At 31.6% G+C, this 25,871-nt stretch overlaps 1 protein-coding gene across 1 annotated transcript in view; it reads left to right on the plus strand.

Moving 5' to 3' along the window:
- The first annotated feature begins 534 nt into the window (after positions 1-534).
- LOC136977660 (mitochondrial import receptor subunit TOM40 homolog 1-like) overlaps positions 535-25,871 on the plus strand; it is a 41,472-nt gene continuing 16,135 nt past the window's right edge. The window contains exons 1-2 of the mRNA XM_067273192.1: positions 535-794; positions 12,894-13,054. Of these exons, the coding sequence (XP_067129293.1) occupies positions 635-794; positions 12,894-13,054 (321 nt within the window). The 5' untranslated portion in view covers positions 535-634. The remainder of the gene's footprint in view (positions 795-12,893; positions 13,055-25,871) is intronic.

Raw genomic sequence — 25,871 nt, forward strand, 5'->3', positions numbered from 1 at the left:
ATGGACGGGGACAGACATATTTTATCGGATCATTCCCCGAAAAATTCCTGGCGATTTTCCGACCCGTCCGGATCGCCGGTCCTTCAAGGCAGTAGGCTGCCAAGGTCCTAGAATATATTCTAGGACCTTGGTAGGCTGCATATTGATGAGCGATCAAGGTACAGCCTACAAGGTGCAATCTATACAACAGACAAAAATTATATTACTGTCAGATGCAAAAATCAGATTGGACCAATTTTGGCATTTTTACTTAAGCTTATTTTAAATTTTTTGCATAGTAAGTTTATCTATAATCTATATTTTCATATAAATAATTATATTTTAGTGACCATTTTGTAACGACCTGCGGTACAAGGTCGGGTGGCCTTGTACCGCAGGTCGTTAAAAAATGAAAAAAAAAAGAGAGTTATACTTTATTGTTATAAAATATTACAAACATGTTTATTTATTATATCTTAATATTTCTTTTTTATATATTTATATTTTTAAAGTTGCAATTTTATATCTTTATAAATATATCATGTTCGGCGCTTTTGTCGCAAGAGAAGATGGCAGCCTCCGATCATTCCATTCCTTGTTTTGTGTGACACGTGAGTTGTCTGTGTATTTTACGATCGAAGTTATTACTGTAGAAATGGGTAATATTTTTGCGGCGAGTTCTCCGTCGAGTCCATTGACAGTCGGTTCAAGTGGAATACAACCGATTCCGTCTTTACATAAAGAGAAAAATGGGGATGACGATAATGGTTTATCAAATCCCGGCACGATGGAAGAATTGCACCAAAAATGCAAAGGTAATACTACAGATTTTCTTGAGTGTTCTTAGTGATTTCATTATCTCAACTGGTGATAAATAAATATTTTAATAATGATAATCTCTTGATTTAAAAAAAAATATATATATATATATTTTTTTATTAAACTCTAAAATGGCATAGAGTGCATTGTGAAAGGCAGAAAATCGTAAATATGATAACTTTCTTATTTTTCGTCTCTGGTCCGAAAGTAGGGTATCGTTGAACTCGTCTCGGTCTCCCGGTTCAGATATATACCCAAAGTCCCGAAATTCCATAGGATGCAATCTATACAACTTCCTAAAAATCAGTGAAATAAAAAATTTGGCGACTTTTTGTGACTCGATATCAGAGGGCTTTTTGTATAAGTACCTGCAATGAAGTTTCTAAAGAAAGCAATTACCTGCATCCAACGATCGCCTAAATATTCGGGCTTATTAGCCCGAATATTTAGGCGATCGTTGAATGATTATATTAACTCATTAGGCTTTGAGATGTGTATTATATGTATAAAGCAATTACAGCAATCGTGTTTGTGTATTTGCAAATAAATATGTTGGTTGTCTTTATTTTTTTTATTCAGTGTGCTATATTGAACAAAATGGTTTATGCAGCCAGCGCTTGTCGTTCTCTCGGTTATCTGGCCCGCTGGTTATATTACCTATGGTAGCGAACATGGTGGCTTGTCTCTGAAACAGTGGGGACATACATTCTAACCTAACCTATTCTAATAAATTACCATAATTATTGCCAACCAAATTATTAGAATAGGGGTAATTTATTAGAATAGGTTAGGTTAGGTTAGAACGTACATCCCCACTGTTTCAGAGACGTGCCGCCATGTTCGCTACCATAGGTAACATTAACCAAAAAGTTTGGTGACCCCTGGACTATACTATAGTCCAACTTTTGTGATATACACACTTTAAGATTTCAGAAGCTCAAATAACACTATCCACAACTGTGGGATGGCAAGCATGGGGAATTACACAGTAACATTGATGTAATGAAAAGAGACTCCTTGACAAATAATGTTCTTTTATCTCCATAATGGGCATGTTTGTAAAGTTGGATGAGTTAAACAAGAATGACGTCATCATTATTCTTACTTTTATTCGTCATTTCAAAATTCATTTACAACAAAATGGCTGTTTCTAAAATCAAAGTTATGAATGTAGCTAGTGCAGTCTTATCTGAAAATTTTTGTTTAGATTGCTTGAAATGGACAGTTATTTATATCATTTCATCTTTTAATCTACAATTTAAACAGGACTGCAGATTTAGAAACATTGATATCGCCGGGTGCTATTTTCTTCACGAAGTAAACTAACTTCTTCCTTTGTGAATTTCATTAGAGTTTCATAGAGTTGAAATGTCACCAACATTGAGCAGGTGCATGATCAAACTTCATGACTGACCTGTCAGTAATGCATTTAACTTGTTCAACTTTACAAATGAACCCAATGTCTTAGGAACGAGGTCTGCAACCAAAGTGAATCAAACTTATCCACTAGTATTTTTTTAGCTCTATTGTATATCTGTTACGCTAAAGCTTGAAAGCCATTAATGTATACAGGTATACCTTGCCTTACGTCAGTAATTGGTTCCAGGAGAGGCGATGTAAGTCAAATTTACTTGTGTAGTTACAATGTAAGTCTAAACTACAGTGGAAAATGCCAATAATGAGCACTTAAAGACTGCTAAATAAGACAACAACACAGAAACACAGATGTTTTCATGTTTCGTTCTCTAGGATTTATGGTGATTATATTAACATTTACTGTAAATGTACATATTTTAATATGATTTTATTGCCTTTAACGCTTTTCTAGTGATATTACGACTTCAGTATTTGTGGCAAATGGATGTAAAGTCGAATAAAATGACTTAAACTTGATTTTTATTTTTCCATATAGGCCTACTTTTTTGACAAACAACGTATAATCGAGAATGATGTAACTCAAAACGACGTAACTCAAGGTATACCTGTACATTACCTATCTAATCTCCAGATTAACTAGGTTGATCTGTTAACGTGTGGAATCGAGAGTTTTCTGCATTTTACCTAGGTAATTTGCACATTAACGGCTACCGTGTCGTTAAAGTTCAAAAGTTTTTCTCTCATTTCCTTTCTGTATTACTACTCGCATGAGATAGAGGCAAAGCATTCTGGCAGTCACTCCAATGTACAATAGCTTCAACCGTGTTACTGACTTTTGTAAGGGAACAGCATAAACCCCAGGTTTTTCAAACAGCAGAACCTTGTCTCTATTTTCACAAAGAATCCTGCACAGTGTGGGCTGGGGAGCTAGTGTCAATATGTAACCATGTTTTTTTAAACCTGGCAAATACGCAATGAGATCAAATCCAGATACAGAATGGCAGGTGTCACAAAAACTAATTTCTTAAGAAGAAACAAGGTGGGTACTGTTGAAAGTACCCACCTTGTTTCTTAAATCTTAAAGTACTCTCTTAAATAAATTGCTCTGTAATTCTGATAGACAGTTGTGTTGTTAATTCTGTATCCATTGCATGGCATGGAGTATCTTCACATTTTGAAATATCACTGTCTTTGTCTCAAATGTTTTAAATTTCTGTATATTCTTTTTTATTTGTTTGACAACTGAAGAAGATCCATTAAATTGAATCAAAAATCTTGTTGCATTCATTAAATTTACTTGCTGGAATTATATAAGGTGTTGATTTGTTTATTAATTTTTTCAGTTTCTGCTTCTATTTATTGTTACCAATTTGGTGGTTCTCATGGAAAATTGTAACTAATATATCAACATTAATCACAAACTAAATTTTAACTTTGTAAATTATTTACTTCAAAATAGTTAAAGTGAAAAATAAACTTAAAATAACTGGCAAAAGTTCCAAAAGAAGGAAAAGAATGGCAAAACACAAACTCAAACAAATTAATTTGACTTTCAAATATTTTAAATGTTATGTTCTGAAAATCATCTAGGGTAGATGCACCAGTTTTGGCCAGTGTAGTACCAGTTCTGGCCAGAAAATCAAATTTAACTTAAAAATATAATCACAAATGAAACAAACTTTTATTGTTAACTGTGTGAACAGTTAACAATAAAAGTTTGTTTCATTGGACAGATTTGAATATGTGGTGATTATATTTTTAAGTTAAATTTGTTTTCTGGCCAGAACTGGTACACTGGCCAAAACTGGTACATCTACCCTATTTGCATGTGAGTACAATTTAAAACAGATTTTTTTTTTTTTTAGCTGTTTCCATTAACTTAGTCATCTTATAAACTTCTGTTTATTGCAGTTTTGGTTTATTTTCATGTCTTACATAGATGCTATTTTTAATTAATTGATTTTGATTGCTATTTATATTCAAAAAATAGTTATTTTAATATTTTTCTTGATGTCAAAAGCAAGTAATGCTATAGTTGAATTCAACTTTCATTTCATTCTAATTTTATTTAAGAAGTTTCAAAATTTCAAATAGATGGAATGTCTAACATTTTGGTGTTTGAATGTGTCAGGTGCAGAAGAGCTTATATGAAAATTCTAATTTAAAATCCTCTAAAATCAGTCAGTGGGATGCATCCAAGTGTAGAAATTGTAAAACAGTTTTCATAATGATTTATCAAAGTCTCTCTAGAACCTTTCATCTCTGAGAGGTATCTTGTATATGCCTGTTCCTCTGTTGTAGTTGATCAAGTGTTTTTCATTTCTGAGCATTTTAAACAAGTGGTGATTATGTCTGTATGTTAATCTTGTGCCCACATACAATGCTGTTTCTTTATATATATTATGCATGTGATGATTGTAAGCCACCAAATTACAAGATTTAGTTTCTTGTAGTGTTGGATTATCTATGGAAGCATCTTCAGGTTTGCTATCTGGTTGTGTTCCAGAAATAGAATCTCTTCAAGCTTTCGAATTTGCAACAGTAAATACTTGAGAATATCTTATTCATCCATGAAGGTATAGATTCTTTTATACTCCATTCATGCATTTATGTAACATTTTATTCCATGCAATCTTGATGTCTACATAAACAAATCTCACAAAACCCATTTTGTGAAGTTTGTTTGTGTATATACAGTGAAACTTCCGTTAAAGGACACTCCTGAATAGTGGACACCTCTATTAAATAGACATTTTTATAATCCCAGACCCTTCAAATGGGACTTTATATTCACCTCTAAATAATGGATACTGATGTCCATAACCTACCTTATGAAAATGCAGTCTCACCTTCAATATTCTGAAATAATTATGTATGAAATATTTTAAAACTAAAACAAAGAATCAGTTTAAATACTCTTTCAGAGGAAGAATTTTGGCCATAGGCATCAAAGACTGGCAAAAAAATAGGGGAGGAGGGCAGGTTGTAAAAAGCCAAACAACATTCACTCTCTTAACTGACGAATTCTGAACCAATTACGGTGTGTAAATGACAAAAACAAACAAAAACAAATCTTTTCAAACTCCTTCTGAGTCCTTCGTCAGGTTTTTTAAGGTCATCTACACACTGTAATTGGTTCAGAATACGTCAGTTACTATTTCCCGGTGTGGTGAGTGGTTGTTAATATTCACTATCTATTAGAGAACACTATAGTCTATTTATCGTAAGTTGGCACTTACTGTAAACAAACTAAGACCTTTGTTTATTGGTTTAAACCTACGTCCATCAATTAGAAAACGTGTTGCATCTCATTCATCTGCAGAAAATAGTTCCTCGTTATTTATAAAATTATTAATGAAATACTTGTCACTTAGCAAAGATTATAAATCTAGTTATTTCATATTTCTTACACAAAGTTTGGAATAATGATAGTTATTGTAATGGAAAGGAAAACATAAATAAATAACGACTAACCCGTCACAAAGCTATACATCCACAAGAGTCGAATTAATCGGGCTAGAGTTGGCTATAATAAATAAATAATTAATAAGACAATTTGGCGCCTAACGCCAAGCTCTAGTGCCAAATTGTCTTATTAATTATTTATTTATTATAGCCAACTCTAGCCCGATAATTCGGCTCTTGTGGATGTATAGGAAAGGAAAACATTATAATGTTCATGACTGGAAAAAGTTTATTTTCAATGATTCAAAATGTGCAATATTCATTAAAAATAACAACTTAACAAATATGAAATAACTACATTTATAATCATCGGTAAGTGACCAGTATTTCATTAATAATTTTATAAATAACGAGAAACTATTTTCTGCGGATGAATGAGATGCAATGCGTTTTCTAATTGATGGATGTAGGTTTAAACTAATAAACAAAGGGGTGTGTATCTTAGTTTGTTTACAGTAGGTGCCAACTTACGATAAATAGACTATAATCTGTATTTAAAATTTATTTTGTATACTAGTACTTTCTATATATTAACAGGACTTATTATACTGGAAATTATGGATGCAGATATTTAGTCTTACAGATCAAAAATAATGTTCTGTATTCAGTTCACCCATTTCCAATATAATAAGTCCTGTTAATATATAGAAAGTACTAGTATACAAAATAAATTTTAAATAGTTAAAAAGGACACAAAGGCATAATAATTAGACTATAATCTGGTTAAGCTGTCAATCACCATTTAACGTCATACATGTTAATGTTATTAAACTTCTGTCTTATTGTTGGCATTAAGCTTATGATACAAAGAAACTATAAACTTTTTCGAAGTTATTTATTCATTTGACAAGAACTGTAGCACAGCTGTAATGAAAAAGAAAGAGTTTTAAGCTTAAAACAACACAAATAAAGAAAAAATATATTTCTCTTTTAGACAATACATTACGAAACGTGTCTTTTTATCCAGAAGTCCTTTCTCACGCAGTTGAGGGATAAGACAATTCCACGGCGGAGTCGACCTTTTATTTGAGGCTTCTCGTCCGCCTCACGATGTAAAATAGTCCAATATTTCCCTCTAGCGGTGGCAACACAATTTGAAAAATAATTTACAATTTTTAAAAATAAGCCAGGACGATTGGTTACAAATAAAGAAAAATATATTTCTCTTTTAGACAATACATTACGAAATGTGTCTTTTTATCCAGAACAACAGACACATTTTGTAATGTATTGTCTAAAAGAGAAATATATTTTTCTTTATTTGTAACCAATCATCCTGGCTTATTTTTAAAAATTGTAAATTATTTTTCAAATTGTGTTGCCACCGCTAGAGGGAAATATTGGACTATTTTACATCGTGAGGCGGACGAAAAGCCTCAAATAAAAGGTCGACTCCGCCGTGGAATTGTCTTATCCCTCAACTGCGTGAGAAAGGACTTCTGGATAAAAAGACACGTTTTGTAATGTATTGTCTAAAAGAGAAATATATTTTTTCTTTATTTGTAACCAATCGTCCTGGCTTATTTTTAAAAATTAAAACAACACAGTTTATTTGGTAAAAGTTTAAAGATCATGTTACAAAGGCAATTTGCCAACCACTTTAAAGTGTGGGAAGATATTCAGTTTTCTTGCATTTATGATGTAATTTATGATCTTAACAGCTTTGTGGTGGTTAAAGTAATTTTTAATAAATCATTTATTGAAAAAAAGCAAAAATGTTCGAAAAATTACACCTACTTGATAACTACAAAGTATATAAATCACTATATCGATTTTTATTAGTCCCTTAGATCATAAATGCAAGTATACCAAATTTATTTTTTACCCCTTGAATTGGGTAGCAAATTGCCTCCAAACTCTCATTGCCTAAACCCTTCTGTTCATAATATCAGTTTCATTTTTCTTTTTCCTTACTTTTGCTCGGGTCATTTTTCATGAATTGATGATTAATCAACGTTTATGTTTTGTTATAATATTTATGTTCCATTTAATTAAAATATGATTTTTACAGCTGAAATGATAAATAATATACTGTATATATATTTTAATTATTTATTCTACATATGCTTTTTGAACATTCCTAACACAAATTTAATATTTTTGTAATCAATCATATTCTTCACTTTATAATGACCAGGCTACAATACCATAAGTCTGCCGGCATGTATCTCCGAATAGTGGACAAACTTCTTGGTCCCTATGGTGTCTGTTATTTGGAGGTTATACTGTATATACACCATACCAAGGTTGAACAATGGCCGGCTGAGTGCCATGAGTAGCAGTTTATTGGACAAGGCACTGAAAGTGTCCCCAGTCAGCACCATATGTATCTGAGGATGGTTATATCATATTTAAATTTGTCTGGAAGGGGAGATTGGAATTGAGGCTTGGATAGCAGAACTGGCAACACATCGCACAGTAATTTGAGTCTCACATTGGATCAATTCCTTTCTTTCAGAATATTCTAAATTATTTAATAAATATTAATTTAATTATAATTATTAAATTTAATAAGAGATGGTGCCTAAAACTTCCCTCTAATGACAAATTATTTAGTAATTAATTAAATATAAATGTGAAAAAGTAGCCCGATAGAATCCAGTTGTTGTTCGGCTTTAATCTTGATGTCTTCATTGGGTCATATAACTAGGGTTTATCGGTTTTTAAAACCCAGGTTTGAAAATTCGGTTTTTTGAAGAAATTTACATAATTTGAAAACCGGGTTTTCCCAACTAAAAATAAAAAACAGATTTTTGAGCTTAGACTTAAACATAAAAATTAATTAATTATTTGATTAAAAATATCAACATTTTGACACAAAATTGTCTCTGGCATAAAACAGGAATATTGTTAAATACTGATTCATAAAACTAACTACAAAAACAAAAAAGCATCCAATTCTCCCTACAGTAGGAAAAAATCTTGAAACAACAGAAAAATGATAGAAAGATTTGTACACTTAAAAAAATGTGTTGTTTTAGCTTTGAATGACATCGGTGCTTCTCACACGTAGAATGAAGCAGAATATTGTAAAATTGAAGAGCTCCTTAAAGCTTTAAGACCAATACGTTTAGCAGCTGATGCCTTAGGATGACAAGATTTGCATCTTATCGTCCTACTTATTTACAAGTGAAGGCTTATTTGAATTTTTGTTATGTGAATTTGAAAACTGAAATTATTGATAGTTCCAATGTTGTAGCGGTATGAATTCAAGAGAGAAGACAAATGGGATTAGTAACACTTCTCCTTTATTTTCAAAATCCACAGAACATTTGGACGAATTCTTCTAGCATATTTCTTCCACTAGCTGCAAAATCTGTTAGTATTAAGTTATCTGGACAAATATTATCGAGATTATATCCAAATTATTCTATTGAAGATGACTGTGATGATGAAAAAGTGGCAAAGAAGAAAATCTAGTGATAGCTTTAACAAATTCTGTGGAAAAATCGATACTTAAATATCTTCAAGAACCTGAAGAAATGACTTTGTCCAGCCCTAAAACACTAAAAAAAAAAGACTTTTTAGTATTAGAGAGTACAAATGGAAGAATGAAAAATTTAGATTTATTATTTTTTAATACTTTAAAGACTATTAAACCCAGCTCAGTAGCATGTGAGTGTTTTTTTTCTAGTTCTGGCAATTTTCTGTGCAAAAGAGATCTATAGATGTTCTTTGCATTCTAAAATCATATTTTCTTAGGAAAAATAAGAAATAAAATTATATTTTGTAGGCATTCATTGTTATTCGTTTTTCTTTATGGTTTTATATCGAGTAAATTTTATAGTTTAATGTGATAATCTAGCAATTTCTTTTTTGTTTTGTTTTGTGTAGACGTTGGTCAATTTTATTTTGTTGTTTTTGAAATTTTATAAATATTAAATAAATTTAAAAGTTTCAAAAGGAGTTATAAATATTTCTTATCTCCATTTTTTGGGGGGGTGAAAATTCGAAAACTGGTTTCATAGAGAAGTTGAGATTCAAAAACAGGTTTTTTAATAAGTCAGTTTTTGTATAAATCCTATATATAACTGGATTTTTTGTAAATAAAATGTAAATATAGACTGCATAACTGAAATCATGTAAAAGAAAAATGTATTAAAAGAGAACTCATTATATTTGCATATTTTAAATGAATGAAAAAGTGAAGATAGATTTATACTATCATATTACTAAATTTTCCTTTATAATGATTTAGCAATTTTTTTAAAGATATATATTTAAATTATAATATAAAAATCATGTAAAATTCCATAAAATCAATTAAAATTACATAATCTCATCAATTAAATATGTGAATGGCTTTAAAAATCATTCATATAAGGCGTAACCTACATAGCTAGCTAATTATGATTGAGCATGATTATGCACAATAATTTATTTCTATTTTGTAGAAAATTTATAAATCTATCTGTATTTAATACAAAAAACTAATGTTTGATGCTCTCAAATTAAATGAGAAATAGTTAATAGTTAACTGTTTTAATTTAAAACTTATGGTGACAAAGCCTGTCATCTTGATTTTGCAAATTTCTTTGTATTACTAGTCTGAATTTGAAATTTTTCCAAATAAATTTTGATTATTTATAACCAAAATATAACAATAAACAAATACTGAAATGCTAAGCATGAAAGAAGTCAGCAAATTTTATAATATTAAACATTTCTTGAAACTAAATATTTCTCATCAAATTTCTCAACACCAACATGAACAAAAAGCAATAAAATTTTCAAATATCAGAAATTAATGAATTCAAACTTGCAAACATACATGTGAACATGTAAATTTACACATGCCCATTATATATGTAAGTCAAATCAAATCTCCAGTATTCAAAAATGTTGTTGTTTTTTTATTCAAGTAATGTTAAAATTTGTGTTTAGAGATCTGACAATGAAAAAAACTTTCAAGGAAAGGTAACAAAATAACTATTAAACATGTCATGTTCAAAATAAAAGTTTGTGAAGTGAAATTTATACATAATAATCAGATATCTTAGATTATAAATGGTCTTGAGAAAAAAATGAATTATTTTTAAGTGACATTGGATTTTTTTTCTCTCACAAAGATACTTGTAAGAATGAGTGGTATAATAGTAGTAGTAGGTAAGCCATGGAATACAAACTCAGACTTTGGTCTAAGAATCTGTATCTCATGGCTGACCTTTGTTCAAATCTGTTTTTTTTTTTTTTTTTTTTTTAATTTAGTTTTAAAATTTACTAATAAGCCAAATGATTGCCATATTGAATTGAGATGCTACATCATTACTATTAATAATTAAATTCTAAGTAATTTGATACTAAAGGTAGATGTTAGGTGCCATCTCTTATTAAATTAATATTTTCTAAGTAATCTTACTAATTACTTAATGAGGTCATTAAAGAATACACTTGTATGTAGAATGCAACGAATAAGTTTGTTTATAACCTCTATTAGATAAATCATCTAAAGCTAGAACTTTTGTTATTGTAATAAACACAGCTTCCTTACACCTTTTCAGCAATAATCTTTAATAAATAAACATTTTTGATCTCTTTTAGGGACCTGCCTCAGGTTTTACACTGTTATAAATTGAGACCAATTTGCGATCCACAAACTTACTATCAGCATTGTGTTGTACTAGTTTATTAGCCAATTTCTTTATGGTGGCTTTGCAAAATTTTCTTCATCCATTATTTGATGGTTTCATCCACTTTCATTTTAACTGGACAAAAAACGTTTTGTACTAATTTTGAGACATTTGATGACCTTGCAATCTAAACTGAACTGCTGTTTTTCATGAAAGCTGAAATAGAATTTGGCCCCATGAGAAGGAAGTTGGACATGCAACTAAACTATAAAATAGCTCATTCTCATCCACTTGCATTTAGCTAATATGTAGCAGAAGTAGATATAGCTTGGGGTAATTTTTTGTCTACACCCTGTATATAAGGTACTGTACAGTTAGATGTAATAATTTTTGAGAGTGAAAAGATATGGGTATATTCCATTTGTGAGGAGATACATATACAGGTTATGCACAAGCAAAATCTTGGAACCAAAACCAATCAAAGGACTGAACAGTTAAAAAAACTTGTGTTCCAAGGACATGGGATTCCTTTTGCTCAGATTCCTTTTTTCAAATTTTTTCGTGTTTCTTGTTTAATGTTCAAGGTTTCTTTTTGAAATTCCTCGTTCCTCTTTTGGTCATGCTTGTGAGAACTTCCATCTCGGACAGATCTCTCTCAGCAGCACCAAGACTTCTCACCTGGTCCATCTGGCAGAGTGCTTTTGCACACTTTCTTAGACTTCCTTTGTGCCATTTGTTATGCCACTGGATTGAAGCTTGACAAGGGACCCTTCATTCAACTATGCAGAACTCCATAGAGCTGGAGCATGCTAGACTTTTTCAATGAGAATATATTCTGCTTTCCTGTCATTGTCATCTTCACTTTCTAGCCACATCAGTGGATTCACAAAGAAGGGACAAATTACTTTCAATAAGGACTGAATCCTCTTACTTTAAGTTTTGTGCATCTTGGAAGACTTTGTGGGAGATTGTGTAAGGACATCATTTGTCTCTAATAAACCATTTTCTATGCAACAGAATTTTTGCTCCAGTGTCCATATCATTTGACATTTGGTATTTTACTCTATATCCAGAACAGCCAGTATTCTTTCACTAAAAGGATATCAGCTACTTCTTAGTAGTTTGATATCTTTATGGGAGTTCTCACATTAAACTCATAAGATTGTTCTGAAATTCTATGATTAAAATTACTAAATTACTTAACTGTGGTAGAACACAAACATATCATCATTGAAACAAATGAAGCAGAATATATTCTCATTGAGAAGGTCTATTGGGAATGGAGTTGCATCCTAATTCCCATTTTTATTAGCATGAATTTCAAATTTTTCAAAATATGCTTTGAAGAAATTCATAATTAAATTATTTGATTCAGCTATTACAATGCATATAAAGAATATCATTCATTGTAGCAGGAATTTTGGATACAGAGTTCAGATACCTAGGTATTGCTGTATTTCATTTCCTAAACCAGTTAATTAACTTATAACATTTTTCTCTTTCTTATCTAAATTTGATTTTTCCATAATACTATTTAAGCTAAAATTAAATACGTATCAAACTGTATTCATATCCATTATCTTTAATGATAATGAGGGAACTATGTAGAAAATCATATAACATTCAAATTGCAATGTGCTGATAGACAATATTGTTTCATTAATAGCTTTTTTTTTTTTTTAGATATATTTCCTGTTAACTTTGAAGGTGCTAAATTAATAGTTAATAAAGGATTAAGTAATCATTTTCAAATCAGTCATACGTTAAACATGAGCTCAATTACTCCATCAGGATATAGGTTTGGAGCAACGTATGTTGGTTCTAAACAGTTTAGTCCTACTGAGGTAAAAAAATTTTTTAAATTCTAAATTTAGTTTAGTTTTTAAATTGAAATTGAAGTGATTTATTTGATTTTCATATTAATAAAAACAAAGAGTAAAAACAAAAATCTTTATTTTTAAAGAATCATTCTTTATATTCAAGGAGACATTATGAGGGGCCCATCGTGGATTCAAATAATAATGTGTGTGTGGATAAATCTTAATATGAACCTTTATTAAGCAAAGGAAGAAAGTGTACTTCTCAAGCATTTTCAAGAAAACCGTCATTAATAAATTGTCAATGACTTATAAGCAAGTTTTATGAGCTTCATTTATCAAATGTTTTGTAGCCTGGCACTATCATTTCTTTTTCACATTCGCAAGGTTTTGGAATTGAATCTCGGTAATGGAATATATATATTTTTCCCCTTTCCAAATAAGTGTGAAATTTTTACATAAATTAAATAATTAAAAATTACACGAGCTTATACATTTTGTCTATTTATCTACTAGTAAAAATGTGTATTTTTCTTTTTTAAATCTCTTGCTTTGTAAATGGATTAATGTATTTTTAAAATTCTGGAGGTCCATTTTTATAGACAAGTAAAAAGATCTAAAACCCAATTTATGAGATTTTATTTTAAAAATAGCATTTGTATTATTAAAGAAAATAACTAAAATTGTATGTGCTTCCTATTTGTTTTGAAATTTTGTTATAAAAACTTTATATCTTTTTAATTATTGTAAAATAGCAAAAGACTTAATTTTGAGGGTAGAGATGAGTTTTATAAAACATTGTAAATGCTAACAACAAGTAAAACCTTGATTAAGTCTGACCCCTCATGAGATATGACATGTGACCATCCTCTATCTCTTCATCCCCTTGACTTTTCGCAACCAAAATTTAATAGCATCAATGCCTCCTTACATACAAGCTACCATGCTAAATTTTGTTTTTTTTATCTCCACCTCTTCCTGAGATGATAAGCAAAATAGATGCCAGCACACATATCCACATCATTTTTTATTTTATTTAGGAGATCTCAACGTGGGGATTTGCAAAAAAACTCTGAGGGTCAAATTTGACGTAATTTCAATACTTTCCCTTATTATGTATATATAACAGCCAGGAAAGTAAAAGAAAAATGCACGTTTTTACTAGTAGATAGACAAAATGTATAAGCCCGTCATTAATTTAAATAATTATTAAATAAATAAAAATAGAAAAGGATATATCAATTCATTTAGAGACAAAACAGATTAAACAAGCATGTAAGAAACTCCAGGACCGATGGCTCTATTATTCTTCAATGACAGAGCCATCGGTCTTGGAGGAATACCAGCAAAATTGATAAAAAATGGAACAGAAAAATTATTTAGAATGACAACAAAATTATTCAAAAGGTGTCTTAATGGAGAAGACATTCCAAAAGAATGGAAGATTGGCTTTTTGACATCTATCTATAAAAATGGAGATAAACAAAAATGTGAGAACTATCGAGGAATTACAGTAACAGCAACATTTAATCGATTATATGGACAAATAATAATAGATGTAATCAAAGAAGAATATCAAACAAAAGAAAAAGAATAGCAGAGTGGATTCAGAACAGGAAGATCATATATGGACAATATTTTCTGTATAAAACAGATTATGGAAAAAAGATTAGCAATAGGACAGGAAACTCATTTGTTGTTTATAGACTTAAAGCATATGATAATGCCCCAACATTAAAATTATGGGAGACATTAAAAGATATAAATATTAATAACACACTTATTAAAGTTGATTTGAGGTTGAATAACACACTTATTAATGAAAATAAAAATTGGAAAAAAAATATCAGAAGGATTTATGGTATCAAAAGGACTGAGACAGGGATGTTGTATCTCAACTTTATTTAAAAACTACATAGAAGGAGTATTGAAACTATGGAAAAGGATATGCTGTAATATGGGAATAGATATTAATGGTAAACCAATGTTTACATTGCAATTTGCAGATGATCAGGTGATAATGGCAGAAGATAAGGATGATCTAGAATACATGGCAAGAAAGATAAAAGAGGAATATTTTAAAGGAGGTTTATATATAAACATGAGTGAAACAAAATATTTATGCATATGTTGGGCTAAAACAGACATGGAACTGGAAGGAGGAGAAAAGATTGAGGGATGTGAACATTACAATTATCTTGGAATACAAATTTATCAAGATGGAAGAGATACATTAGAAATTAATACAAGATTAGCACAAGGTAAGAGAGCAGTTAAAAGATTAAATGGAATATGGTGAAGTAAAGAAATAACTAGATCAAGAAAAAAAAAATATATATATATATATATAATGCTATTGTTAAAAGCGTTCTGTTATACGGGGCAAAAGCATGGAGAATGTCTGGGGAATAAAAGAGAAAAGTAACAATGATTGAAATGGATGCATTGAGAAGATCATGCAGAATCTCAAAAAGAGAAAGAATAACTAATGAGAGAATCAAAGACCTAATGGAATTGAAGGAGATGGTTTTGGAAGAAATAAAGAGGAAACAACTTATTTGGTTTGGACATGTGAAAAGAATGAATGATGAGAGACTCCTGAAAATGTCAATGAAATACATTCCACAAAAAAAGAAAAAGACAGGAAGACCCAGACAAACTTGGTACGACGGAGTAAAGTAAGCATGTAGTGAAAAGGGGATAAAAAGAGGAATGGTGTATGGATAGAGAGAGATGGAAAGGGTTCCTGGAGATCGGAAGGCGATGTCAGACACCATAAACCGAATACAGTGAAAACTGCTTAGGCAGCGACCACTTGCATTCGACGGGCACCTGTCAAAACGGGCAAAAATTTCTGGCACAGAATAGTTTATACATAGAATCTTTGTATAAGTTACCAATATTAAATGACCACTTGTGTAACATGACCGCGGGCATCAATTTTTGGTCCGAAACAAGATACAACAACTATAATAAGCGACTACCTCCACGAATATATCTGGTCTAAACTATTGTTTGAACCCATCTCAACAATGTTTTCCACTCCTAGTATAATGAATTAGTCTAAACTCTTGTTCGAACCCACCCTTGAAATTAGGTGCAGGTGTTAATGAATTAGTCTAGCAACAAAGGAAATTCATTTCAGTTTGTTTGAAATTGACCAAAAAATGAAAGAAATGCGGAGTGCTATCGTTAGAAAATTGTGTTAAAGTTATCAGAGAAAGTGAAAATGGTTTATCACAACGGCAATTAGCGGCAAAGTTTAACTGTGGGAAAACAAAATTTATTTTACCACATTCCTTAAGGGGGCCTCCAAGCTTTTCTTGGCCCAGGGCCTCAAACATACAAAAGACAGGCCTCAGTCTGGTCAACTTTCAGAGGTCTTACTATGTGCATAATATATAAAAAATTTTAAGATATATATTGGGTTGTTCAAAAAGTAAATTCAGTTTTTTTCATGGAAAAAAAACCAAATTTTCAGTATTTTCAGTATTTACAGTATTTTCCTTAGGAGTATAAACTATTGTACATGATACAATTAATCGGCTGATCTCATTGTTTGATAAAATATAATTAATTTTTTTTTTTTAATGCTCATATACAGTACATATGTGATAAATAGTTTCCATATCAACCTACCTTATTTCCACGATATTTTTAGAAAAATAATATCCAAGTAATTTTCACATGCAAAATATTCAAGAAACAATAAACACATTAATGCAAAAATCAATTTTACAGGCAACCTTCCTGTTTTGATTCTGCCATTGTCATTGGACAATTGCAGAAAAAATAATAAAATTGTTTTATTATTAATTAATAATTTTTTTATTATACTTAAAAAAATATTAAATATTAAAAAAAATACAGTATTTTTAAAGTTAAAATAAGATTAAACTAATGAAAACCAAAGTGATGGAGAGAGGATGCACTTGGATATCAAAGATGTAATGCACATAACTGAGGAGCAAACGAAAAGAACCAAGTTGAATTAATTAAGTGGGGAAAAAGAAAGTATGCATTATAATCAAGAAAATGTGAGTATTCTATTAATTTTTAAAATATTGGTATTAAATCTGTCTTATAAAATCACGACGACTCCTGTAAATCAAGTTATCCAATAAGAATAAAATACAATACCAATATAGCTCTATTGTTGAAAAAATTTGCTTATTTTGCTCTCCTCTAGTTTTGCTTACTAGAAATGGCTAAAGTGCACAAAATACGTATGGAAATATGGTATTACAGCACCACCTGTCTGAAAGACCACTTTTTGAAGGAACCGTGGTTGGTCGCCATAGACAGGTTTTACTGCTGTATACAGGGTGAGTTTTTTATCTTGAGGTAAAGAAATAACTTAATTGGATCTCATTATTTTGGAAAAAAGGTATAGACAAAAGCTGTAGGGTTTTGAAGGGCCAATCAATTGATGATCTTGACCTCCAAGATCATTTGAGGGTCAAATCTGTTTTTTCAATGGGAACACACATTTTTGACCCCAGCAATGGAAAGGGCAGGAAATTTTACAACCAATATACCTTTGACCTTATGGTCTAGGTCAAAGGTCAAGATTATTTTAAGGTTTAAATTATAAGCTGTTTCTAATCGGAAACCATACTTTTTATTACTGGAATAAGCAGGGAGGTAAAAGTTACATTAACTTGAATAAATGCTCAGAGTTTTAAAATTTTACTACTCAGACACCTTATACCTCTGAGAAATTTCTCAGAGGTATAAGGTGTCTGAGTAGTAAAAAAAAAAGTTACATTAACATAAATTTCACAATTAGACATGATCTTGAATACCCAAAATTTGACCTCTGAAGGTCATCTCAAGTGTGATAATTTTAAGCGTGGCTGAACAAATGCATTAAAGTGTAAGGGCATCATTTTGAACATTTGTTATAAAACTTTCTCCTGAAACCAACATCTCAAGCAATGGCAAGAAGTGAAGTGACTCACCGAAAACAAGTACCGCGATAATGAGAGGCAAGGGGACTCACTGAAAATAAGCACCTCAAAGGGAGCAGAAAACTACTACGTCCACATTATTACTCCTGGGTAGTGCTAAAAGTAGTGAATGTTTTTAAAGGTCAGAGTAATAAGGTCATGAAAAAATGTAACTTTTACCTCCCTGCCTATTCCATGTTTCCCATTAGAAACAGCTTATAATTTTTGATCTAGACCATAAGGTCAAAGGTATATCCGGTTGTGAAATTTCCCACTCTGTCCATTGCCAGGGTCAAAAATGTGTGTTCCCACTGAAAAAAACAGACTTCACTCTCAAATGACCTTGGAGGCACACATCCAAGGTCATCAATTGATTGGCTCTTCGAAACCCTACAACTTTTGTCTATACCTTTTTCCCAAAATAATGAGATCCAATTAAGTTATTTCATTGTCTCAAGATAAAAACTCACCATGTACATAGAGAATAAAAATTATTCTGCAAATTTAACAAAATGTAGAATAATTTTTAATTATTTAATTTATGTGAAAATTTCACACTTATTTGGAGGGGGGAAATATATATATATATATATCCCACAACCTTGCAAACATGAAAATGAAACGATAGTGCCCACAAAACATTCGATAAACAAAGTTTGTAAAACTTGCTTATAAGTCATTGATGATTTCTTAATGTCAATTCTCTTGAAAATGCTTGAGAAGTGCATTTTCTCTCTTTGCTTAATTAATAAAGGTTTATGTTGAGACTTATCCATGCGCACACACAATTGTGACTGCAGGATCAGTACCTCCTTGGTACCTTGTCAGACTGACACCAGTGTCTTTTCGTACAGACACGGAAACCGAGTTGGCCGCAAATTTCATTGCCCAAGCGGTCATGCTTGTAGGCTTCCGGATTTGGAATGGAGGCGGAAGGAAATGACCGGAGAAAGTACTTTCTACAACACTGAACAAAAATACCATTTATTAATGGATATTATTTACAAATTCTATGACAACATTTCAGAAGCTTAGCACAACAGCTAAAAAATTTAATATAGATGCTTAGCACAATTGCTAAAAAGAGAGGGATAAACCTATCATGACCCTGACTGAGAGAGAGAGCTCACAGTAAGTTCGTGAGATGATAAATACCTTAAAATACTTGTAAGTCCTAGATGTATTGATGCGACGTTGGTGTGAAAGTTTGGCAACTCAGTTCAGAGAGTAATCCCTTTTTGTCTTCTTGGTTGGCAGCGAGTGATGGTGGCTGGAACAACGGGTTGGAACACACACACTTTAGGAAAAGGTTAATGACAACTGCTCCGAATTGTCATCACCCCCCCTCCCTTTTATTAGGGGGGATTCTCCTCCTGGGATTTTCCCATGACTTTGATAAGATTTTTAGTATTTTAGGACCAATAGTCAAATGTTCACTCGTTGGTTTTGGATGACACATTCAATGAGTCACTCTTGAAAGGAAGCAAGTTCGTGGGAACAGGTTTAATCATCTCTTGGATGATTTTTCTCTCAAAAAATTTGTTTGAATAAATTTTTTCATCAGGCCCTGGCGCACACAATATTATTTGAATCCATGATGGACTCCTTGTAAGGCCTCCTTCTTAAACTGTTATTTCTTTATTATGCAGTTACAACAACTTTAAATGTGAAGTCCTTTTTATTTTTTGAGTTTATCCTCTGTAAATGTAATTGTAAAAAATACTTTATAGTTTTTATTGTAATTTTTTTAATATATCTATTGAGTTGTTCGGAAAGTAATTTCGTTTTTTACCACCAGAAGGATTAATTGTATTTTTACTTGCCAGTTTCATTTTAAATCATATTGTCATTATATATTTGACAGCTGACATTTTGACATTTAAGGCTTATTTGTAAAAAATTTTGTTTGATTCTTTGCAATTTTTTTGTTCCATCAAATATGGAAAATCAAAAGCAGCATTTTCGGCATATTTTGCTTTTTTATTATTGAAAAGGTAAAAGGTAAGAATGTTGTTCAAGCAAGAAAAAAATTAGGTGATGTGTATGAAGAGGATGTGTTGACAGAATGATAATGCCAAAACTGGTTCACAAAATTTCATTTCAGCAATTCTGATATTGAAGATTCATCACATTCTGGAAGGCCAGTTGAAGCTGATAAAGACAAAATAAAGGTATTGATTGAAGCAAACTACCAAATAACAACATGAGAAATCACTAAGAGATTAAATTTGTCAAATTCAACTGTTTACAATCACTTGAAACTACAGTAGATCATCGATTATCCGACCCCCCGATCAACCATCACATTGGTTAACTGACCGCATTCTAGTCGGCAAATTCAATTGTCCGCTAGTGATGTGGCGCTACAATATTTGGCTATGTCTTGGCTACTTTAATATTATTTTTGTTAAATTTTTGAGCGTTTTAGCTGGCAACACTGGCTCGACCATGAAAGGGAGGCCAGTGTATAAACGAGGTTTAATTTTCTACTTTGTCTTTATTTTTGTATTTATTTTGTGCAAAATAAAGAAATAATTTAACGATGATTATTATTTTATAAAAAAATTTTGTTAGGCTTAACATTGATGAAAATTCAACGCGAAGTAAGTTAATATAGCGAGATACTAATATACTAATTACATGGGATATACTAATATACTATACTAATAATGTATTTTTTCATACATTTTGGTTATCTGTTTTTTCAGTTATTCGACCAACCCCAGTCCCCAATTGAGTCGGATAATTGATGCTCTACTGTACTTGGTTTCATTTTAAAGCTTGAGATATGGGTTCCACATGTTCTTAAAGAAAGAGATCTGCTCCATTACATTGACAGCTATGATTTGCTTCGTAAATGTCAAGAAAATTTTTGAAGTGAATCATAACTGGCAATGAAAAATGGATTGTTTATGACAGTGTCGAAAGCAAGTGATCATTGAGTAGAAGAAATGAACAGGCTCAAAGCACTTTGAAAGCCAATATTCATTAAAAAACTGATGCTCTCTGTTTAGTGGAATTTTAAGGGAATTGTTTTTTTCAAGCTTTTGCCAGACAATTCCACAGTTGATTTAGAAGTGTATTGCCTTCAACTGGACAAATTGAGTGATACCTTCAAACAGAAAAGTCCAGAATTGATCAACAGAAAAGGTGTAGCGTTTCACCATGATGATGCCAAACCTCACACAAGTTTGGTAACTCATCAGAAACTGTTACAACTTGGATGGGATATGGTGAATATGCTGAAGGTGATGGTGAATATGGTAAATATTACTTGTTCTGGTCTTTACAAAATTTTTAAACAGTAAAACATTTACTTTAAATGAGGATGTCAAAAATCACTTGAATCAGTTTTTTGTAAGCAAAGATCAGAACTTTTATGAGTGTGAAATCATGCTACTACCAGAAGGATGGCAAAAGATATTGGACCAAAATGGTCAATATATAATTCAATAAAATATTTATATATTATAAGAAATTTGGTTTTTTTTTCCATGAAAAAAACTGAATTTACTTTCCGAACAACCCAATATATATCTTAAAATTTTTTATATATTATGCACATAGTAAGACCTCTGAAAGTTGACCAGACTAAGGCCTGTCTTTTGTATGTTTGAGGCCCTGGGCCAAGAAAAGCTTGGAGGCTCCCTTAAGGAATTTGTAATGGAGGGTTAATGTTCATAAATTTTTTCAATTAGCTTTCTCTGCTAAACATACCGTTATATTTATGTTAATAAAATTTATCAAACATATCTTCTGATTGTTCACTGTTTATAATAATTTTATTACTTGTTGCTCTATTCAATTTTGCATGTTTTCGAGGTCTTGATTGTTAGGGGGCTCCCAATGTCTGAAGGCTCCTGGGCCCAGGCCCAGTAGGCCCACAGCTAAAGATGGGCCTGACCAGACCACCCAAAGGACTGAAGGAAATGGTAAACAATGGAACAACTGTAATGATACATAGATGTGCTTTGTTTTATTGTACGGCTTTTATTAAAGAATGTCTTACAGAAACATGTGAAGTAAAAACATGGGAAAATCATTCCTAATTAATACTGTATCAAACAAAACCAATATATTTACATATGTATTATTTTCTCATAATTTGGTCATTCTTTCTGAAAAAAAAGAGTCATTTTTAATCTGTTTTTTATTCTTTATATAAAAGTAATTGGAGAAAGCACTTCCAATACTGTCTACACCACTCAGTATACCTGGGAATTTTTTCACGGCAGATGACTTTAACTGCATTATCAAATGACTGACATTCTCTTCTTTCATAATATCTGCAATTTCTGTGTCCTCACTTCTGCTTCATCAGTTGCTTCTGGCACTTTTCTGTCAGCTTGTACTTTGGTAAATACTGATTGGAAAATTGCCTCAGGGTCAGGTTCATTGCAGATTGCCATGTCATCATCCATTGCAACAAAATCATCAAAATCTACTCCTTTGAATTCTGCCATGGGAAGTGGGTTGTCTAGTGGGGCTGCAACACCTTGCTCTTGGGTTGTAACAAATTCAGCTTTCTTGAAGCACTTTTGAATTGTTCCAGGCTGAACTTTATTCCAAGTGACTAATTCCAACTAATCCAAAGTAGTAACTGATGCAGCAAATGAATTTGCTTGTGCAGACAGACCATACATTTGCATTTTAGCAATGACCCATTGTAGAAGCTGGGCATAATAGTGCATTTTGAATGTTTTGATTATTCCTTAGTTGAGAGGTTGAATTTTTGATATAATGTTTAGAGGCAAAAATTTTAGTTTTACATTTGTAAGATGATTCACTTGGGGATGGCTTAGATAATTGTCCACTACCAGGAGAATGGACCATTTCTTCTTTATTTCTTGTCAATACCTCTTATCCGCTCCTTAAATAGGGTACCAGTCATCCATGTAGATTTGTTAGCAGGTCTTTGTGCTGTAGGTTCTTGAATGAGCATGGCTTTGCTGATTTACCAATCACCAAAGGTTTTAGCTTCTCCAGTTAAGCTAGTGCACAGCAGAATTGTGCAATGTTTTTTAGAAAATTTTCTACTTTTACATTTATTACCCTTCATAATGATGCTCCTGTCACGAAAGAGTCTACACTCTTCAGCATTAAAGATGCTGTCATCTTTGAAGCTGTTGACAAAGTCCAGAAACTTTTCAATGAACTCTTCAATAACTTCTATTGAAACTTCATAGATTTACCAGACTACACTTTCTGGAAGAGCTTGTGTTGCAGTTTCAATTTCTTGAGCCAACTATGTGGTACCTGGAAATCTGATACCTCAAGCTCCTTTGTGAACTTTATAGCAATTTCTTGGATCATTGGGCAGAAATTTGGATGTTAATGACCCTCGTTTGAATCAGCATAACATGGCTTCATCAACTTCATCCAGCAAAGTTCTCCTTTTTTATTATAAATCTTCTCTTTCTTTTTATTATATCTCTCCAAGTACTCATCCTTACATTTTTGGATATTGCTTACTATCAACACCTTATCCAGAACCTGTTACCGGTGTGTTCTGTGAATAATACAGTTTATCACTAATGTTTTTGAACTGTTAAATAGTTCTTCCTCGGGTGAAATATGCTGAATAACCAATGGAACACAAAAAAAGGTTCTAAACTGTATTATTCACAGAACACACCGGTGCCAGGTTCTGGATAAGGTGTTGATTTCCATCCTTGGTGTTGATATGTGTAGATGTTGTTGCTATCGTCTTGCTTACACCAAAACATTTCATTGTCTTTCTTTGGTTGCTGTTTTCTAGAAAATGTAAAAGATCAATCTTCTTCTTCAATGTCGGCTCTTTCAGTTCTTCCCTTTTCACTACCATGACTTAATTAACAGCAAAATTTCCAGTCAACTTCCATAAAGCCTGGTTCTTTCTCATACAACTGCTTGATACCTTGCTTTGATGGTCATTGCAATGCGTGTAAAACAGCTCAGTTCTTTCTAATTATTGAAAAACACTTCTGTCAATGTCACCTTATAAATATGTCATTCACACTCTTTCACAGAAGTAATAACTTCCCTTTCACACTCCACTGTGAAAGCAAACAGACTGCCTACTTTTTTACCACCTTTTTCAAAAATCATTTGCACAGTTGAAAATTGGTCAGCTGACAAAGTTTTTTTTATTGGACTTGGATAAATTTTCTCTTTAGGATAGAACAGTTTGTTTTGTACTATCTGATGGATTAAATTTTATTTTTATAATTATAATAATTTAATATTTATTAAACAATTTAGAACAGTCTGGAAGAAAATAATCAGCCTGAACAGGACTCAGCCTTGCAACCTCTTCTTACCATGCAGTTCACTGCCCAGTTTTGCCACCTGGACCTCTGAGCGACTCTTCACTTCCAGACATTTAAATCTTTGATATAGCCATTAACCATTTATGATATAACCATTCACATGGTTATATTAAAGATTTTAATGTGTCTGGGAGCAAAGAGTTGCTCAGAGGTCCAGGTAGTGTAATTTTATTTTTGTTTTTATGCAACATATGAATTAGGCTGAAGTGACCACCTATAGACATGACAATTGACCACGGCAAGATAACAGCTAAGCCTAATTGATAGATCTTCCTCGGGTGAAATATGCTGAATAACCAATGGAACACAAAAAAAGGTTCTAAACTGTATTATTCACAGAACACACCGGTTTAATTTTTACGAATATTCCTTACCAGATTAAATTAATACATAATTATCATTGTTAAATTGCCAAATCAAGGTCAAAACTATTGTATTCTTGATATTCTTCTTGAAGAAATTCATTGCTACCAGTTCTTCATTTCATTTTCTTGCCCTTGGTGCAGATTGGACTCAACTGGTCAAGTTAGAGAGTAAATTAATACTGTGTTATAGTCCAGATGTTCAAGATACAACTTACAGAGGTGGTCAATATAGAGAGATGTATAAAAAAGGATTTATAAATATTGTATAAAAAAGGAGCGAGTCTCATTAATCAGATAACTAGAGTGCATATGATCGATATTAACAAGCTGGCAGTTAACATTCAAAAATATATCAAATGGTATTAGATTTGGTAATTTGCCAGCTTGTTTGGAACAAAAACAGAAGCCTGAGGAAGAGCCCAGAAGGGGCTATGAAAATGTTTGAAAATATTGATCATATGCACTCCAGTTATTTGGTTAATATGAGTCACTCCCTTTTTTATATATTCATCCTAGTGTGTTGTGCAGTTAAATAGAGAGATTGATTTTCTATTGTGTACATATGGTTTATGTCAGGTCTACAAAAGTACAAAAGTTAGGTCAACTGGTTGTTCCACTGTATGGAGGTTCACACATTTTATTTGTAAGACAGGAAAAGAAAATTGAAGATTATATTGTAGTCTTTTCTAATGTTTTGATTTTTTCACCTAGCTGTATAAGAAGACCTAACTACATCTAGTATTAGATTGCTAGATTTTTCAATGTAATCTTATTTATTATTCTCTCCTTACTTTTTTCTTTTTCTGGTCTGTCTGCAAATAAGTCACGTGCAACAGACAAAAAATAGAATTGAGAATCCTAAAGGCTTGAATCCATACTATTACATTTTACCTTCAGTTCTCTGTGGCAAGTGACTAGAACTAATTCATCCTTGCTTGTTAGGTTGGTTTTTCATAATAGTGAATATATTATCTATAAGCTAAACTTGGATGCAAGTTCTGAATATTGAGTTCTGCGTCATTATGAATTGTAGTTTTTTTGCACTCTTCTTGTTCATATCAAAATAAAATCAGGAGTAGTGAAATTACTGGTTTTCATTTGAACTTTTAATAATAATTTGGTAATTTAAGACTTGAGGATAATTTGAACTTTTCCCAATTTTTAAAATCTTATATTTCATAAAAGCCAGTTAAAGAGCAAATCTGTATTTTCTCTTCATAAA

This window comes from Centruroides vittatus, unplaced genomic scaffold (assembly GCF_030686945.1).
Source record: "Centruroides vittatus isolate TY-2023 unplaced genomic scaffold, ASM3068694v2 contig_466, whole genome shotgun sequence".
Lineage (NCBI taxonomy): Eukaryota > Metazoa > Arthropoda > Arachnida > Scorpiones > Buthidae > Centruroides > Centruroides vittatus.